We start from the raw sequence: 20032 nt of genomic DNA, 5'->3' as shown, positions 1-20032 counted from the left end.
CTCCTCTGTTCTCCATCACTTGCTAGGACAGTTGTACCAGTCTTTGGTCACGGTCTTTCCGGTGAGAGCAGTAACAGGTCTTGCAATTCTTTTGCCAACATCCAAGCTGTAGTAGCGATCTGAAATGGAGGGAGTCAGAATTCAGTGCCTGAAACTACTCCAGTTAGTACATGGAAGGAACCCTGAGGTGAAAGCCTTCCATTTAGTTTCAATTAGGCATAACTAGCAGATATTCCATTCCATGCTCCATATAGATCTATGGAGCTGAGAGGCTGTAACAACAAATTTTTGTTCTTAGCTTTAGTTTTTTCCATATCCTTTTTGGTGTTTAGCTAAGTTGTACAGTACTGCTAATAATTAAATATGCCCCAAGAGCAATGAGTAGGGAGGAATCTTCTTATACTGCCACAACACAATCAGACTAGAAATCAAATTAGAAACAGAAGTGGGACCATGCAGAAGACTACAGAAGTGGGACCATGGGGTCTTCAAGTATGAACTGGCCTGTCCTAAAGTTAGGAATTAGACCATACTGGTAGAGACATACTTCAGTATCCTGTGTTTGAATACAGCTAGTTCTTAGAGCTTTTCTTTCTACATTATCCAGAAAATCCTGAGGAATGCTTTACATGATGCTAGCTAGGGCAAGGATCTACCCTAATCTTGCTAATCAATTATTTTTCTTCCTGTTAGGCAAAATGGTTCATGTCCCTACCTTTTCTGTTTTGTCAGAAACACCATTCTGTTGAAGCCAGTGACACAACTATTGCTGTGTAGTGGTTCAAGGATTTCACTTTGTCATTAATACCATTTGAGTGTCAGGATTTTTGCCACTTTCTAAGCCTGAACTCTTAGAGAAAGGCATTCTGCAGCTGGCTGGTGTGAATCATTGTACCTCATTGCTGCTAGTTGCCCTGTAACTATTTTTGTAAAAGCAACGTCTGTCAATTACAGGCAACACTTTAATTCTCAGGACTTTGTAGTAGCACTTAAAATCAGTCTTGCAAAACAACAAGTGGTAACCTCACACTTTGGTAAGCTGAGAGCTACATGGGCTTCTTCCTTCACCTTCCCCCAGGCTTTTGAGGTAGGTAGTAACTTGTGTTAGCTTTAACTTACTGTAAGAGAAGGCATAATAATCATATCCATCTGGCTTGTTGTCGTTGGGTAATGACAGGGTATAATGGATGACCTTGGGGAGCCCTCTCCAGTATGAATTCACTTTGATTTCGTTGCGCAGAACTCCTGCAAGAGAAACAAAACTGAAGTCAGGAGGCATTGCAGTGTGTCCACTGGCATTGACTTCTGAAACCTACTGGGTCAAAAAACTTTGCAAGTGCTGTATTTCCAAAGAATGGAACCTAATGCTGTGTTTCAGAACCTGCTGACATTGAACTGGCTGTGTAAAAGAACCTTTAAATAAAGTTACCTGCTGGGTATGGGTTGACCCTGACAGTCTGGATAACAGTTGGCATTCTCACTGCACGTTGGAAGCGTCTGCGTATCACAATCCTTGGGACGTAAGCTGGGTATCGGATGGTAACCCGCCTTCTCCTTTGACATTTCCTGGCTGGTTCTTGTTTGTACACATACTGTTGCATGTTGCCATCTAAACAGAGATTTGTTTCATTTGGTTAAAAAACAAAACCCCCACCAAGCACAATCGGTTATGAAAGTGGCACACAGGAAATCAATCAACTCTTAATACATCTACACCTCTGGTAGCCTTTAGTTTTTAATATCCATTCCTACTTTGAGATTTGAAAAAACCCTCTGCTCTCTAAACTCAACATATATTTCTAGATGTGTTACAGCAGGCTCACTACAGTCAGGGTAACTGCTGCCATCGCTCCTATCATCACGGAGAGGGTAAGACCGTTTCCTTAGGCTGCATAAGAGGAGAGCTAGAGACCAGAAAAAGCTCTGCATTTTGTAAACTTTGGTCTTTTTTAATTCAAGTAACTAACAAAGCTGGTGAAGGCACAGCAAAACAGGTTACTGTGAGGAGTGCCTGAGGGAATGCTGGTTGTTTAGCCTGGAGAAAAGAAGGCTGAGGGGAGAGACCTCACTCTCTGCAAGTCCCTGAGCGGACACTGGAATGAGGTGGGGGTTGGTCTCCTCCCAGGGAACAAGCTATAGGAGAAGAGAAAACAACCTCAAGTTGCACCAGGGGAGGCTTAGGTTGAGCATCTGGCAAAATTTATTCCCCAAAAGAGTTGCCAGGCCCTGGAACAGGCTGCTAGGGAAATAGTGAAGTCCCTGGAGGAATTGAAAAGCTGTGTAGATGTGGTGCTGTAAGCATTAAATTATTCATATAACTATTTTAAAATACAAAATAAGAAAGGGGTAGGCCATTTTCATGCATAGTTATGAACCAGTAAGATTAAAGCTTTTCCTTCTCTAATTGAGAGTTTAAAGTTTTATCTAGTGGTAAAACCGTTTCTGTTTGCAGTGCTAGATTCTGTCCCCCATGGTCCCATCTATTTTTAACTGCACTTGAAGTTCTCTACACAAATAAAGCTTCAGATCCACCATACTATGACATCAGTTATGGTTTGGGATTTAAAAGAACTACTCCTTTCAGCCAAGAGAAATGGTGGTTTATTCCTAAGGTATTTCAAGCACTGTTTAATCATCTGTGACCTTCTGAACTATAAGACCTACCTTTTTTGATAAAATAAACAGATTCTGGTCTGCTGTTGTATCTTGCCACTGGGAGGGTTGCTACTATTTTCCCACGGAGCCCTGCAAATCCATTGGCAAGAGGTTTGGGATAGCCTTGATCCATAACTCCATTTGTGAAACGCCAATATAGGGGACCCTAAGGGTTAAAAGAAAAAAATAAGCTTGAGAGGAAATCAATTTTGGGTAATTTGACTTCAATATAGGCATGGTAAAACTTGCCTGGAACCATTCATCCATCAAATACAAACATGAAAAAAAAATAATACAGCTTCAGCAAATACCTTCTGCAGTCTTCTGAGCCTACCTTTGAGTAGAATATGTTAAAAGTGGTTAGTGAGCAAAGCAGTTTGCTTACAAAATACACGTTTTCAGGGATAGAAAATGCTGCTTGGACTTCAGGGCTGAACAATTAATTTGGAATAACTGTATAATGAAGTGTGTGCATTCATTATCTCTCAGTAAGGGAAATGTATTAGAAAGAAGGGCAACAGCAAGCCATGGTAAAGGACACGTAAAGCGTTGGAAGTATGCTGAAGCACGGTTTGTGTAAATATCACTCAATGATCTGTTTTCTGTCAGTGCTTTGTCTCCTGCCCAATTACAGGGGGAAAACAACTGAATTCAGCTTTTTCTGATAGGATGAGGTTGTGGATGCCCTCTCGCTGGAAGTGTTCAAGCCCAGGTTGGATGTGACCTTGAGCAACCTGGTCTAGTGGAAGGTGTCCCTTCCTATGGCAGAGGGCTTGGAACTAAATGATCTTTAAGGTCCCTTCCAACCCAAATCATTCTACGAATCAGGAAAGACAGACAAGGAGAGAAGGGGGTTGAGACACTGAACTTTACCCACAGACTTCCAAATCCACCTCACTAAAATTGCAATTTGTCCTGTAAAATAAACAACTCTGCCCCAAGGCTTCCCTTCGGGGCTGCACGGCAAAACCTGCTTCTTTCCTCAGGCTGCTCTGCCCCACAGCCCTCTCACCCGCCCCCGCTCGCGGCCCACCTTGATGAAGAAGGTCTTGCCGTCGCAGTTGCACCTGGAGAAGACCGAGTCGATGGGGGAAGGGATGCCCCAGCCGTCGCTGATCCGGCGGGGGTTGGTGGTCGGCGGGCTCCGGCCATTGAGCAGCCAGTAGTAGTGACCTGGGAGGCGGGATGGGACGCGGTGAAACGCTTGTGGACCGTCCGACCGACGGGAGGACAGACAGACGGACGCGGGGACAGAAGCCCGGGGAACGCGAGGCCCCCTACCCACCTTCCCGCGCTCCCGCCCTCAGGGCACGGCTGAGGCGGCTCGTGCCCTAAGGCGCGGCCGGGTCGGGCCGGGGAGGCCGCAAAAGGTAGGGACCGGGTCGGGCCGGGCCGGGCCGGGCCGGGGAGGCCAGCGGGAGTAGGGCGGCGGGGAAGAGGAGAAGGAGGGGGTCCGGGGCTGGCATACCTACCTCGAAAGACGGCCAGAGTGCCATTGGGCAGGGCCACCATGCCGTCTGCCGGCTTCCCGTTGCACAGGTCCTTCTCGTCCCTCATCGCTGCAGAACAAAAGTGCCTTGGGTTTGTTTCACAAAAACGGCGTTATCCCCCTCAGCCCACCACCGGTAGCACTACGGCCGTTAAACCTCATGCAAAGGGTTTCATTGAACATTTGAGGCATATTCTTGGCAAATCCTGATCTCACGTTGTGGTGGGTTGAAAATTCCCCCCAACATCAAAGGTTTTAAAGGCATGGCCTAAAACTGCCACAGGCGTTGTGGTGCCAGGAGTGCAGGACCAGCAACTGCATCACCAGGTATGGGTATCCTCGTTCATTGCTTCTCCAAGCACCTGTACTTTAGAAAAAGACTTATAAATCCATTGTATATTGCATCCATAACTTCATGCTCTGGATGTTTACCTGATGTTTCTTCAAGCTGCTCTACTGAGTGTCCTCCCTCCTTCTCATGTCTTAAAAAAAATTTACTTTCAGTTAAATATAAAGGAAAGGTGAATCTGTTTGGGACAAAAATCCAAATGTTTTCCATCTAAGAACCTTGTTGGGTTTTTCTCCCCCTCTGAAATATCTCTGCATATATGACTGAAAAATATCATAGTATCAGTCACGGTTGGAATGGACCACAAGGGTCATCTAGTTCCAACCCCCCTGCCATGGGCAGGGACACCCCACACTAAATCAGGCTGGCCAGAGCCTCATCCAGCCTGGTCTTAAACACCTCCAGGGATGGGGCCTCAACCACCTCCCTGGACAACCCATTCCAGGGCTTCACCACTCTCACGGTAAAGAACTTCCTCCTCATGTCCAGCTTGAATCTCCCCACCTCCAGCTTCATTCCATTCCCCCTAGTCCTATCACTACCTGAGATCCTGAGAAGTCCCTCCCCAGCCTTCTTGTAGGCTCCCTTCAGATACTGGAAGGCCACAATTAGGTCTCCTCGGAGCCACCTTTTCTCCAGACTGAACAGCCCCAACTCCTTCAGTCTGTCCTCATAGGAGAGGTGCTCCAGCCTTCTGATCATCCTTGTGGCCCTTCTCTGGACACCTTCCAGCACCTCCATATCCCTCTTGTAATAGGGGCTCCAGAACTGGAGGCAGTACTCCAGGTGGGGTCTCACCAGAGCTGAGTGGAGGGGGAGAATCACCTCCCTTGCCCTGCTGGCCACACTTCTCTTGATGCAGCTTGGCTTTCCAGGCTACAAGTGCACACTGAGAGCTCATTTTGAGCTTCTCATCCACCAGCACCCCCAAGTCTCTCTCCTCCAGGCTGCTTTCCAGCCAGTCATTGCCCAGAACTTGCAAGAACTTGCCCAGAAATGCCCAAGGCTGTATCTGATCCAAGTGAATTGCGAGGGCACAAAAAATGTTGTGGCACAGAGGAAAAAGAATAGAAGGAAAAAAACCTTTTTTGTCTGCCTGATATTTTTTGTATCTGACTACAAAATGCCTGGTTAGGTGCCATGAATAATGGTAGATACTTGACTCCCTAGGCACTGTTTTCATGGGACTTAAAAATATTATTTTTTTTAGTGATTTTTCTGTTTGTATTTTCTACATCACTTGCAACAAATTATTTTCACCAGCACCAACTATTGAAGCAAGGTCACACTCTAAAGCACATGGAGAACTTCATTAACACCACAACTGAAAACTGAGGTATTCAGGAATATTCAGAACCATGGTTCTGGTTGACCACTGGGGCCAGATAGAAAGGTCTTCCATGACCTTCCCTCATATATTTTGGTGTGTTCTGGGGTGAAGTTACCGGTGGTTTTGTACCTACTGGGATGCAATTACCTTGTGTTTCTCCAGTCTGAATTGGCAAGTCGGCAGTTTCGGTTAGAGGCTGGTTGTTTATCTCCGGCTCTTTTACTGGCAGAGTTTCAGGGCTGGCTGGCTGAGGCTCCTCTCTCGTGTCACCAATCTCCTGGAAATGTATAGTTGGCTTGGATGTCCCATTAGAAACAAGGAACATTTCTTCTATTGTGTCTTTTTTATCTCTTGTAGTGGTCACTTGGGTAACTGTAGTTTCCTCTTCTCTCTCAGTAGCAGGGGCTTTTTCAGTGGCACCTTCTATTTCTTTCTCAGATGTGACGCTGGTTTCTTTCATGGTCGTTACCTCTTTTCTACCAGCTGTTGTTGTCTCTACAACAACACATACAGTATTTGTGCCCTCTTTAGCTGTCGTAGTTTCTTTAGCTTCTGTAGTTGTGTCTTTGGGTTTAGAGGCTGAATCTGTTTTGGCAGTTGTTGGCAACAGAGTGGGCTTGGCCAAGGGAGTTGTGGCTGCTGTGGTGGTTTTTACAGTTGCTGTTCCCACAGGATGTTCTTCTTTAGCTGTTGTCTCTTTCGGTGTGGGAGTCTTGTCCTGCGCAGCTAGGGTTGTTTCTTCTTCTGCAGCAGTTGTTGAAGTCTTTTTGTCAACGGTAGTTGCTTCTGATTCAGACATTGTAGTGACAACTGGTTTAGCTGTTACCCCTAGATCTACAGTGGTAGTTTGGTCTTTCCTAGTTGCTGATGTGAAAATGTCTTTAAGCACAGTAGTTTTTTCTTTCTTGGTTGTTGTTACCTCTTTATTGAAGGTGGTTGCTTCTGCTGTAATTGTTGACTTTTCAGTTAGAGAAGTAGTAACAGTTTCAGTTCCCTCTTCAGGTTTGGCAGTGGTGGGAGAGTCAGGCTTGGTGGTTGGTGCCTCTGGGGTGGTCTCTTCAGGTTTGGGAGTGGTGGGAGAGTCAGGCTTGGTGGTTGGTGCCTCTGGGGTTGTGTCTTCAGGTTTGGGGGTTGTGGGAGAGTCAGGCTTGGTGGTTGGTGCCTCTGGGGTGGTCTCTTCAGGTTTTGGAGTGGTGGGAGAGTCAGGCTTGGTGGTTGGTGCCTCTGGGGTGGTCTCTTCAGGTTTGGGGGTTGTGGGAGAGTCAGGCTTGGTGGTTGGTGCCTCTGGGGTGGTCTCTTCAGGTTTGGGAGTGGTGGGAGACTCAGGCTTGGTGGTTGGTGCCTCTGGAGTTGTCTCTTCAGGTTTAGGAGTGGTGGGAGCGTCAGGCTTGGTGGTTGGTGCCTCTGGGGTGGTCTCTTCAGGTTTGGGGGTTGTGGGAGAGTCAGGCTTGGTGGTTGGTGCCTCTGGGGTGGTCTCTTCAGGTTTGGGAGTGGTGGGAGACTCAGGCTTGGTGGTTGGTGCCTCTGGAGTTGTCTCTTCAGGTTTAGGAGTGGTGGGAGCGTCAGGCTTGGTGGTTGGTGCCTCTGGGGTGGTCTCTTCAGGTTTGGGAGTGGTGGGAGACTCAGGCTTGGTGGTTGGTGCCTCTGGGGTTGTGTCTTCAGGTTTGGGGGTTGTGGGAGAGTCAGGCTTGGTGGTTGGTGCTTCTGGAGTTGTCTCTTCAGGTTTGGAGGTGGTGGGAGTGTCTTCCTTGGTTGTTGGTGCCTCTGGTGCCTCTGGAGTTGTCTCCTCAGGTTTGGGGGTGGTGGGAGAATCTTGTGGTGCTTCTGGGGTTGTCTCCTCAGGTTTGGGGGTGGTGGGAGAATCTTGTGGTGCCTCTGGGGTTGTCTCCTCAGGTTTGGGGGTGGTGGGAGAATCTTCTTCTGGTGCCTCTGTGGCCTCTGGAGCTGACTCCTCAGGTTCAGGGGTGGTGGGAGAATCTTCTTCTGGCGCCTCTGTGGCCTCTGGAGTTGTCTCCTCAGGTTTAGGGGTGGTGGGAGAATCTTCTTCTGCTGCCTCTGTGGCCTCTGGAGTTGTCTCCTCAGGTTTAGGGGTGGTGGGAGAATCTTCTTCTGCTGCCTCTGTGGCCTCTGGAGTTGTCTCCTCAGGTTTGGGGGTGGTGGGAGAATCTTCTTCTGGTGCCTCTGTGGCCTCTGGAGTTGTCTCCTCAGGTTTGGGGGTGGTGGGAGAGTCTTCTTCTGGTGCCTCTGTGGCCTCTGAGGTTGCTTCTTCAGGTTCAGGGGTGGTGGGAGAGTCTTCTTCTGGTGCCTCTGTGGCCTCTGGAGTTGTCTCCTCAGGTTTGGGGGTAGTGGGAGAGTCTTCTTCTGGTGCCTCTGTGGCCTCTGGGGTTGCTTCTTCAGGTTTGGGGGTAGTGGGAGAGTCTTCTTCTGGTGCCTCTGTGGCCTCTGGGGTTGCTTCTTCAGGTTCAGGGGTGGTGGGAGAGTCTTCTTCTGGTGCCTCTGTGGTGGTCTCCTCAGGTTTGGGGGTGGTGGGAGAGTCTTCTTCTGGTGCCTCTGTGGCCTCTGGGGCTGCTTCTTCAGGTTCAGGGGTGGTGGGAGAGTCGTCTTCTGGCGCCTCTGTGGCCTCTGGAGTTGTCTCCTCAGGTTTGGGGGTGGTGGGAGAGTCTTCTGGTGCCTCTGTGGCCTCTGGAGTTGTCTCCTCAGGTTTGGGGGTGGTGGGAGAGTCTTCTTCTGGTGCCTCTGTGGCCTCTGGGGCTGCTTCTTCAGGTTCAGGGGTGGTGGGAGAGTCGTCTTCTGGTGCCTCTGTGGCCTCTGGAGTTGTCTCCTCAGGTTTGGGGGTAGTGGGAGAGTCTTCTTCTGGTGCCTCTGTGGCCTCTGGGGTTGCTTCTTCAGGTTCAGGGGTGGTGGGAGAGTCTTCTTCTGGTGCCTCTGTGGCCTCTGGAGTTGTCTCCTCAGGTTTGGGGGTGGTGGGAGAATCTTCTTCTGGTGCCTCTGTGGCCTCTGGGGTTGCTTCTTCAGGTTCAGGGGTGGTGGGAGAGTCTTCTTCTGGTGCCTCTGTGGCCTCTGGAGTTGTCTCCTCAGGTTTGGAGGTGGTGGGAGAATCTTCTTCTGGTGCCTCTGTGGCCTCTGGGGTTGCTTCTTCAGGTTCAGGGGTGGTGGGCGAATCTTCTTCTGGTGCCTTTGTGGTTGTCTCCTCAGGTTCAGGGGTGGTGGGAGAGTCTTCTTCTGGCGCCTCTGTGGCCTCTGGAGTTGTCTCCTCAGGTTCAGGGGTGGTGGGAGAATCTTCTTCTGGTGCCTCTGTGGCCTCTGGGGTTGTCTCCTCAGGTTCAGAGGTGGTGGGAGGTTCTTCTTCAGTTGTTGGTGCCTCTGTGTCTTCAGGAGTTGTGTCTTCAGGTTCAGGGGTGGTGGGTGCATCTGCTTCAGTTGTTGGTGCCTCTGTTGTTGTAGGTGGATCTGTTGGAGCTATAGTGGTCTCTGCTGTAGTTGTGGAAAGAAACAGACATAAAGAGATTGTGTGGCAGTGTCTGCACTTGCTGCATGTGAGTTTATTACCATCAGCTGCTTGTCTTTCAAGGAGTTGTGTGTATGGTGTTTGCTTTAAGACTTTCTGTGTAAAATTGCATTTAATTAGCGCTGAAGTGGCTGAAACACTTAAACTGGCAGTAAAAAATACCAGGCTCTGTTGAAACCTGACTGAGCTTGATAAATGGGTAGTCTGTGGTATTCCCTATTTGTCTAAAGATCAGTAACTGAGAAGTGCTAACTGCTCTGGCCTGGGTAAGGTGTGCATCCGTTCTGACTGCAGGGCGGTTGCAGCAGCTTAGCTAAAGTTTTACAAGTCTTTTTGCCAGCCTGTACTCGTGAAGTGCAGCACAGCAGGATTTAGGCTGGTGTTGGGAGGTGAGGCCCTGTGCTATTTCCATCCTTTATCATAGAAGGTGAACCTCACTAGTCCTAGTAAGACTTTCTCAATCTCTTATCCATTCCTCTGACTTAATGTTAGTTGTAGCTTGTATGATGCCCTAGCCTTGAACAGAGGTAAGGAAATGAGAGGAAAGGAGTACAGACACCTGTCTGCACCTCCTACTGTTGCTTTACCTCTCAACTAGACTTGGCTGCCCAAGGTCTCATCCACCCTGGCCTTGAACACCTCCAGGAAGGGTACATCCAGAACCACTCTGGGCAACCTATTCCAGAGTCTCACCACCTTTGTACTGAAAAACTTCTTCCTAAGATCCAGTCTAAACTTGCTCTCCCTCAGCTTCAAACCATTCCCACTTGTCCTGTCACTAAACACCCTTATGGAAAGTCCCTCTGTAGGATCCCTTCAGGTACTAGAAGGCAGTTCTAAGGTGTCCCTGGTATCTTCTCTTCTTCGGGCTGAACAGTCCAATCTCCTTCAGCCTATCTTCAATCTAAAAGTCTAAACAAATCTGAGCCGTTGTTGATGGTCATGGCTTGATGACTGTAGCAGCACCCTTGCAGTGGCCTTCCCAGCAGAGTGGAGTGTGAGAAATAACCCCTGTGTAAATCTGTTACAGAAAGAGTGGCATGAGCAGGCTAGTACAGAACAGGTTTTTCCTCCCACCCAGTACATCTGAAGCACCACAAGCCAAGTGGCATCCTGCTAATGGTAATCTGAATGTCCTAAATTTTGTTTCATTTAACCCACTCTATTGATTGTTTTGGTGATAGGGGGCTGCCACAGCAGGAAGGTTAGTACTCTAAATTTCAAACAATTTTAAAATAATGTTTAAATATTGGCCAAAATTGGTCTCATTTCATTCTTATTACTCCAGACTTCCAAGTTCAAACTGGTCTCCTGAGTTCTCATTCTCAACTGCTAGGCAGAACACCAAAGCACGCAGGAAGGCAATAGAATGAATAAGTGATGTATTTTCTGAAGCTGCATGAGGCCTGGCTAGACAAAACCCAGAGAAACCTGCTAGGAGACTTTCCTCGCTTGGTCCTGCCAGTTCAGCACTGCCCCAGAACACAACACCCTTCCTGTTCTAGCCATGGACTTGGTCCAAAACTGTCGATGGAGCATAACATGTTTTTGGAAGATGTTTGAAAACCCAAGAGGAGACATCCCCACACTGCAACATCTGTTCTGAGTGACCTCTTCACAGTCAGTGTCCTGAGGTCTAGGTGAGGTCATTGGTTTATAAACCAGTTCCAAGCTTGGTAACCGTCTGGTAATGTCTCACATTGCCTTTCTATTTCCAGAGCAGGAAAATGGTCTTGAATGTTCCTTCAGGTAACACCCATCCTGTTTCATTCATATACTGTCCTACCTTCATCCTCTGGTGGCTTCTCCTCATCTTTGGATGACCTTTTAGATGTTGATTTGTTTTCTGGAGCAGTTGGTGATGGCTTTGGTGTGTGTGCTGAAAAAAGAGAAAACCATCTATTAACAGGAGGCTTCACAAGTGCCTGGTGCCAGCTGTAGAAGAGGAAAGAGATTACATTTCAGTGACTGACTTCCATATAAGTTTCAGTTTCTTCCTATCCACAGGATTTTTTACAGGAGTATTGAGGGGAAAATGAGCACAAATCCCCTTTGGATCCATTTGAATCATCACAGAGGGGAGAAATATTCTTCCCAGAAGGTTGAGGTGAAACACTGTTTTCTAACAGCAGTTCTGAGATGGGAAAAACACGCATTCTGAGTGCTACGTTCTGAAAACCTGTCTAACAGTTTTTGTCACCTAGTATTTATTATTAAGGATGACTTGGGACTAGCTTGCTGTAGTAGATCTCTGAGAGTTGTCCCATTATCCTAGCATATACTTCGGTAATCTCCTGAAGGCTTAGTTTTCTCGGCATTCTTGAATCATAGATTTGCTTTGGTTGGAAAAGACCTGTATGATCGTGGAGCACAACCATTCTCTAACTCTGCCAAGGCTGGTGCTAAACTGTGGCCCTTGGCACCACATCTCTGTACTCTTTAGACACCTTCAGGAGTGGGGATTCAACCACCACCCTGGGAAGCCTGTTCCAGTGTCTGAGAACGCTATTCCAGTGAAGTTTCTTCTAGTGTCCAACCTAAACCTCCCCTGGTACAACTTGAGGTAGTATCCTCTCATCATATCACTTGCTGCTAGGGAGAAGACACTGACCCCCTCCTCCATCATCCAACTTTTCCAGGTCCCTCTGTAGAATCTTCCTACCCTCAAGCAGATGAAGATTCTTTCCTAGCTTAGCATCATCTACAAGCTTACTGAGGATGTACTTGACCCCTAGAGATAAAATAGCTCTACCCAAGTGATCCTTTTGGAGAGACATCTTGGAAGCAATAGTTTCCTTGAAGGAGACACAGGCCATGAACTAAAGAAATAACACAAGGTCTGAGCATTAAGTAAACTCCTGGTATGCTGAATTTTAGGAAAAACTGGTGATTTGTGTTTGGATTTTCCCACCTGAATCATAGAATGGCTTAGGTTGGAAAGGACATCATCTACTGCCACCCCTCTGCCATGGGCAGAGACACTTCTCAGCTGGACTTGGTTGCCCAAGGCCTCATGCAGCCTGACCTTAAACATCTCCAGGGAAGTTTTTTGCATCCAGTAAGAACTAGAAAATATTTTTTAATTAATTGTTGGCTCAAGTTGTAAAACTGGAAGTGAGATTCCTTCCCACCCTTGTAGAAGGATCTTGTTAGTTGTGAAGAAAGTGATGGTGCTCAGAGAACCTGTAGAACTGATTTTGATCTTTCTAAATGAACAAGTGCTAGAGGTCTGTATAATCAGCTTTTTACAGAAGGGAAGTGACTTCTGTCTCGTAAGGTGATGCCCATGTTGCATTTACTTTCATAGCAAGCTGGTAGTCAAAGTAAGGTTGGGTGTTGGACTATATCCCAAAGATTTTATTGAGAAAGAGAGAAATTATTTGTTGAAGTGAATCACTTTGAGAGCTGAATCAGCTTTCAGAGGAGTCAGAAGTGGGGGGGAAATACATTTGACATGTCTTAACTCTGTGCGTGTGTATTCAGGGAACATAGGGCTTCTGGAGGGTAGGAGAGAGAGAATTGCTCTCTAGGTAGACATTATAAACTTAGCTTCACTATACTGAAGAAAACATGCATAAGATGCAGAAACAGCAGAGTTATCCCTGGAGGTTTAACATGTTCTTCAGTGCCTCACACATAGACAAAATACTAACATGTTGACTACAGCAGGAGGGAAGCTTGGGGGATTTTTATTGTTGAGTTTTGTTTTTTTGACAGAAAGTAGTAGTAAAGCTAAGTAACTAAAATATCAGAAGAAACTCTCTACGATTAAGAGCAATTGCTTAACTTCTCAGTCAGAAAGTGCTGAATACAGGATCTATTTCAGTATTGATTACTGTGCAGCTGAGCTGCAAACCTGAGCTGTTCTACCAGCAGTCAGGGACTGGGAGTGGTTGGTGAAGTGAACCAAGTGATAATCCATAACTCATCTTGTTTGTTCAACTGCTCACTTTGGAAGTTGGCTGCCTTGGAGGTTGTCTGGTCTGTGAACAGAGCAACATGGTGCCAAGCCATGGCTGCCAAGTGTGCTCGCAGGAATCAATTTAGGTATGTAAGCAGCAGAAAATTTAAGGATGTGATGAAATGAAACTTTCTGTGGGTGTTTACTGGACTAGAATTCAAGTCTGAGCCTCGTCAAAGCTAAAGTGAGGGTGAAACTGCACCTCCTGATCTTTGCCTTTGTGCTTGATTAATAAACAGCTTGACTAACCACCAGGTTCTGCAGCGACAGACACAATACATAAAAGCAACTGTTGGTCATTGCAGTTCTTTCCCAAAGTGAATTTGCAGCCCAAAGGTTAAATGTGCGTTTCCTTAAAGTTCTCTTGCTGCAACGTGAATGTGTAACTGCTTCAAACCAGGCTGATCCTACTGTCCTTCCCTCTTGCCATTCTAGGACAGTTTTCTGTGCTGGGCTCTCTTCCCAGTTTGGATTTGGGCTCTAAATGGCTCCAGAGATAGAGACTCTACTACCTCTCTGGGTAGCCTGGTCCAGTGCTCCACCATCCTCAAAAGAAGTAAGTTCCTCTTCATGTTTAGGTGGATCTTCCTATGTTCAAGTTTGTGTCCTGTCGCTGGGCACCACTGAAATAAGATTGGTCCCATCCTCCTAACACTCACCCTTTAGGTATTGATCAGCATTGGTAAGATCCCCTCTCAGTCTTCTCTTGTCCAGACTAAAAAGCCCCAAGTCCCTCAGCCTTTCTTCATTAAGAGAGATGTTCAGAGCCCCTAATCATCTTTGGAGCCCTTTGCTTGTACCCTCTGAAGCAGTTCCCTGCCTCTCTTGAACTGGGGACCCCAGAACTGGACACAGGACTTGAGATGAGACCTTACCAGGGCAGAGTAGATGGGGAGGAGAACCTCCCTCAACCTGCTGGCCACACTCTTCTTGGTGCATCCCAGGATGCCATTGGCTTTCTTGGCCGTGAGGGCACATTACTGGCTTGTGATCATCCTGTTGTCCACCAGCACTCCCAGGTCTTTTTCTACAGAGCTACCTTCCAGCAGGTCAGCCCCCAAATTATACTGATCCATGGGGTTATTCCTTCCTAGGTGCACTTGCTGATCTTCATGAGGTTCCCCTCTGCACAGCCCTCCAGCCCATCCAGGTCTTGCTGGGTGGCAGCACAGCCTGACAGGGTGTCAGCTGCCCCTCCCAGTTTGGTGTCATCAGCAAACTTGCTGAGGGGCCTCTCTGTCCCTTCATCCAGGTCTTGACGAATGACTGGACCCAGTACTGACCCCTGGGGTACACCACTAGTTACAGACTTCCAGCCAGACTCTGCCACTGACTGCAACCCTCTGAGCTCTATCTTGCAGTTGGTTTTCAATCCCCCATGTTCTCTGATAACCCAAAGCATCTCTATTTAAATCTAGAGAAAACACAGCACTGAAGACATTTCTTACCCTCTTTGCAGAATTTGGTGTAGTCCGGGCAGCATTTGCCGTACCTGTCACAGTCTGCATCACAGTCACACTCCCTTCCTCTTTCAAAGGCTTCAAAGCAACGTCCTTCACAGGAGAGTGCTGTGTAGGGCAGAACAAGAGAAGTTAGTATTTCTGGCTGGCTCATGTTTAACACTGGGACCTTTCTACAGTGAAGCCATTTGATTGAGCCAATGTAAAAACCAGCTTCATAGACCCAGGTGGTTGTTCTGGGCTGATCCAGAACTTGAATTGGATCAGGCTGTGAACCAGAACTGCACTTTGCCATTCCAACATTGTGAGACCATATGGAATTTAGAGTGGAATAAAACATGATCTCAGTGTTCACTTTAGCTAGGTCCCATCATAGAAGAGTTCCATTTCCCTAATGCAACAGCAGTTATCCAAAGAGATTTGCATATCTGCTATTTAAATATTCAATTGTCAGTCATCTGAAAGGATCTGCATAACTGCTATTGAAATATTCAATTATCAGTTATCCAAAGAGATTTGCATAACTGCTATTTAAATGTGAAATATTCACTATTTCAATTCTAAACTGGGCTTTCACAGAAGGTGCTCATCAGGGTACCACTTTGTAGCCAGGGTGATGTCTGCCAAAGTACTTCTGAAAAATCATTTTCCCAAATAGGTCATGACCTGGTGCCCTCCAGGCAAGCAGTGCCACTTAATCCTGTCAGTGAGTTAATGAAGTTACACAGAGTGGCTGGTTTTGAAAAGTTATCCCAATCTATTTAATACAGTTCTTTAATTATGAGTACTAAAGGACTATCTACTCATTTAGTATTAAGGGACTTGAACATCTGTCCAGTGAAGAAAGACTGAGAGACCTGGGGCTCTTTAGTCTGGAGAAGAGAAGGCGGGGGGTGGGGGGCATGTCTTATCGATGTCTGTAAATATCTGGGTGGTGGGTGTCACGATGAAGGTACCAGGCTGTGTTCAGTGGTGCCCAGTGATAGGACAAGGAACAATGAGTACAAGCTGGAACACAAGGAAATTCCACCTCAACGTAAGGAGAAAGTTTTTTAGCGTGAGGGTGATGGAGCCCTGGAGCAGGCTGCTCAGGGAGGTTGTGGAGTCTGCTCTAGAGACTTTCAAAACCCACCTGGGTGTATTCCTGTGTGTCCTGCCCTAGGTGATCCTGCTTTGGCAGGGGGATTGATGATGATCTTTAGAGGTGTCTTCCAACCCCTGACATTCTATGATTCTGTGATCTACCATGTTTTTTCCTGATTAATAACCACATACTTTTAGCATTTATTTATTGGTTAACTCCTGACTATTTCAGTCTCTGCAGTGCTTCTGTTTTATATAAAAAATGACCAAATGATTGCAGACTTCATCAAAACACTGTTGCTCTATTGTTCAAAGACGAAACTTGGTCCTAAACTTTTATTCAATGTTATCTAGATGCCAGGATAATTTTAGAGTCTGGCCCACCATAAATAGCCAACAATTAAAATGCGTCAGGATGCACTTTCAGGTATGAAAAATGCTAATGTCCTCTCACAGATCAAAATCACAATGGGAAAACTGAAGTGCAAGTGCTGTGTCTGCATTTTGAATAGCACTCAGCCTAAGAAGTCTTAGCTTGCACCTGTGATCTCACTACAACCACAGTGTAATGTAACAGACTGCAGTTACCTAAACCACTGATATTTTTTGCATTAGTGATTCAAGAGGAAATATACTTGTTACTCTCTGTTAGATCAGTTTGAGGGACCTGTATTTGTTTATATGATACAATTTTGCAGAGAAATAAAGGCTGTAAGATAATACTCATGCAACCATCTCTTCAAACTTTGGTCATGGTTCTGATCCAGAGCCAATTTCTATCCATGGAAGGACACCCTCTGACTTTGGATTAGACCCTGCAGCCTTTACACATTTTAAACTTGCGTTGCAATGTCCCAGAATTTCTTTGTGGAAAACCTTATATTTGCTTTTACTTTTTACATAAGAAACAAACAGGTACAGTGCAAAGGCCCTAAGGAGAAGAAAGCAAGCAGCAGATAAACTGTTTCCCCCTGCTCTTGCCTAGACCTACTCTTCTGAAAAGCCAAATCCTTTTCTCAGTGACAGTTGTGGATACACAGTTTTAATTTGAGCAGGTTGTGAGGTTAACGCTGTGGTTTTGGTGGGTGAGAACAAAACATGTATGAGAGGAGAACAAGGACACAGCCAGCTAAGAGACATTTAAGCATTCAGAGGAGAGACAGTAGTATGGTAGGGAGTTGAAGCAAACAGGATGGGGGAAGTCTTGCTGACAGGAGCTGGCTGCATTTGGGAACTTACCCTGTGTGCAGACTTTCTTGTAGTCAGAGCAGCACTCCATGAAGCGATGACAGCTAGAATCACACTGGCAGTCATGCTGTCTAGAATACCCTGCCCCACATCTCCCTGTACAGCTTGATGATAAATCTAAAATCACACAACACTGCTGTAAACATTTCCAAAACAAAAGGCCACAGAAGGAAATGCTGAATGATGAAGCAGTAAGATCAATCTTTTTTTCTTACAGATTGCCATTTCCTCATCACTGGGTGTTGTGGAAACTGGGGGCCTGGTGAAACCCCTCCTGAAGGCATCAGAGGTTTGCTGTCAGCTAGCCTGAGGACCAGCAGCAGCACACGCTCAGGTTAGAGGGGTGTTCTGCTGAGGACAACTTGTTTCTCTTGTTTCAGGGACTAATGTTTTAGGTATTAATTAATGATAGTTCAGCACTATGACCATAGAAGCTCTGACATCCAGATGAGTCTGTGCTGATATGTGAGCCAGGCACTAGCTTGTTTTGCAGACTACTTCTCTATCTTGATTCAACCTAGGTATGGTTACAGATTTGTGTCTGCACAACTATACCTGACAGAACCATTAGGTCTCTCTGACTTTTGATAAGGTTCTTTGAAATAACCAAATAGAATCAGTTTAACTTGCACACTGGTGAACACTGTCCTAATAAATACAGGTCCCAGAGCCATTTTTACTGGAAGTTTTCAAAATCTACCTGTCCTCTGCATTGTTTGTTTCAGCTTTTTTCACCAAGGTCAGCTTTGATATCAACTCTGAAGTTGGGAAGAGACATGATCTAGATCAGCAATCTTCTATAAAGTGCTTTCTGTTTTTTAATTAGGGGAATCACTTAATAGCAGGCTAACTTAAAAGCTCATCCCACAACAACTTTACTGCTAGATTACTGTAGTGTTGGAAGATGCTAGATAATAAATGGTGCAGATCACACTGGTAAGCAAGACATCAGGAGGTCTGCTTTCAAGCTGCAACCATTCCAGCTCTGCAGTGCTTTGTTACCTGCTACTGCTAGGTCAGATATTCACCCTGCAACACCTCCCCTTCCTACAATAAGTCTCTAGTAATAAAACATACTAGCAGCTTCTTCTGGAAATGAAGCATGCAGGACCACAAGTGAAGCGCCCCTAAATACAAACAAAGAAGCTGAACAATCAGCAAGCTCAAACAACATTAGGATAATCAGCTGAAACACTGAGGAACAACAAGAAAATAACAAGAAATAACAACATGGAACACAACACAACACCAAACACAACTTCTAACAGTACACCTTCCACCTGTGTGTCTGCATGAAGGACCACAATGGGATAACAAATAATCACATATGTTGTGATTTTCAGCAGCTGGGGATAATGTTTGTCTCCAGTTTGTTACAAATAGTGACTTGGGAGCAGGGAATAAATGGAGAAGTTAATGGGCTTTTAATATGGGAGCTGAAAAGAGAAGATGTAGACACCTTCCTTGATGGCTAAGTTCCAAATATATTGCACATTTCCACCATAATGGGAAGAAGAAATACACAAAAATAACACTTTTTCATTCATTTATTTAAGTTTAGGATTTGTGAGTTAAGTTACTTGTGCAGAAAATGCCTGGGTGGTTCTAGCTGCTCTTGGGAAGAGTCTTGATTTTTGCTGAAAACTGTGAGAGTGCTTCTGTCAACTAAAGAGGGTGCAGTATCAGACTGCAGGTCAGATCTGACATCTGCAGTGCCCTTATGAGCTGCTCAGATCTTCTACTATCAAGTATTATTAGTAGTAATAAATCATTTTCTACTGGCAAGTAATATACCAAGTTATTACTACAAAAACTTGAGAGCTGTGACAGGACAGACCTTGCCAGGATGCAAGTTCTTCTATTTCATCTGTGCTACTTTTGTTAGGAATCAATTATAGAGCTTTGCAGGCAAATATCTGTAGTATTAGGCAAAAAGTTGCCAAAAATTGGCAATTATTTGGTGATAATACTACATTTAATGGCAAAGTAATTAGCATGGTATAGACATTTCATTCCCTGAACCTACTTACTTAAATATTTCTAACTAAAACTATGTGGATCTTTTAACTTTAGTGTGATCAAGGATGAACCTACAAATCCCTTAGGCTAAACATGTCAGTCTGAGGACAACAGGATCTGTAGAATATGTCTACAGACAAATAGGTTCACAAACATTGTGAGTTACATTCATGCTATTCCTCCAGAAACCAGGACCATGCCGTACTAAAATATTTCTGAAAATATTTGATGATGGTAAGACTTACTCAGAATGCCTTTCTGAATCAATAGAAGGTTCTAGAACTTTGTATCTTTATGAAGATGAATTTGAAGCATGCCTAGCTTCTGTCAGATATCCTAGACAGCCTCCCTTCAACTTTGGATGTTACAGTACCTTGAGAAGAGACTTCTGGAATCAAGGACAGTGAGAGGATCGCCAGGGAAACGCAAAGTATGTTCCATGTGATCATTACTTTCAGGTACGACATCATTCCTGAAAAGACATAACCTCACATTACTGCAGGCAATTCAATTAGTCAGCTCATTAGCTAAAGAAGATGACAGTTCATGTCTTTAGACAGCATGCCTAATGATTGACACCATTTATAAGATAAAATTGTGTTGTTTCATAACACCATGAAATGAATAATAAAATTATTCAAGGACAGATTACTAATTTAGAATTACTCCATAAATTCTCTCTTAGTTATTAGTCATTTAACTGATCAGTTTTGTGGTAAGACTGAGAATATTCATTGTTAACAAGTAATTTTGGGCAGGATTTTATTACATGAAAACAACAGACTAGTCATTCTTTTCCTTTTAAAGTGTCAGTGCAACAATTTCTAAGCTTAGAAATACTAAATAGAAATGTTTTAAAAAAAAATCTTAGAATCACAGAATTGTTAGGGTTGGAAGGAACCTCAAAGGTCATCTAGTTTCAACCCCCCT

General features: G+C 45.4%; 1 protein-coding gene across 1 annotated transcript; it reads right to left on the bottom strand.

Annotated features, from left to right (window-relative positions):
* Window positions 1-15: 15 nt before the first annotated feature.
* PRG4 (proteoglycan 4) lies at window positions 16-19572 on the bottom strand. The gene is made up of 11 exons (XM_054165557.1): window positions 19476-19572; window positions 17075-17200; window positions 14741-14860; window positions 11118-11210; window positions 5971-9297; window positions 4128-4214; window positions 3689-3828; window positions 2665-2821; window positions 1430-1609; window positions 1120-1245; window positions 16-119 (listed from the first exon to the last, which is right to left on the bottom strand). Exons 1-11 carry the CDS (start codon window positions 19570-19572, stop codon window positions 16-18), a joined length of 4557 nt encoding a protein of 1518 aa, XP_054021532.1.
* Between the last annotated feature and the right edge of the window lie 460 nt (window positions 19573-20032).

This window comes from Dryobates pubescens, chromosome 11 (assembly GCF_014839835.1).
Source record: "Dryobates pubescens isolate bDryPub1 chromosome 11, bDryPub1.pri, whole genome shotgun sequence".
Lineage (NCBI taxonomy): Eukaryota > Metazoa > Chordata > Aves > Piciformes > Picidae > Dryobates > Dryobates pubescens.
Note: the sequence above shows the minus strand (reverse complement) of the source record. Positions and strands in the feature narration are given on the sequence as shown.

What these genes read in the sequence shown, in the direction of transcription:
- PRG4 (XM_054165557.1), bottom strand. Translation starts at nt 19,572, where the DNA reads ATGATGTCGTACCTGAAAGTAATGATCACATGGAACATACTTTGCGTT. An exon ending in TCCAGAAGTCTCTTCTCAAG is followed by an intron (nt 17,201 to 19,475) that starts GTACTGTAACAT and finishes GTGTGATTTTAG; the next exon opens with ATTTATCATCAAGCTGTACA. An exon ending in GAAGCCACCAGAGGATGAAG is followed by an intron (nt 9,298 to 11,117) that starts GTAGGACAGTAT and finishes CCACAACTACAG; the next exon opens with CAGAGACCACTATAGCTCCA.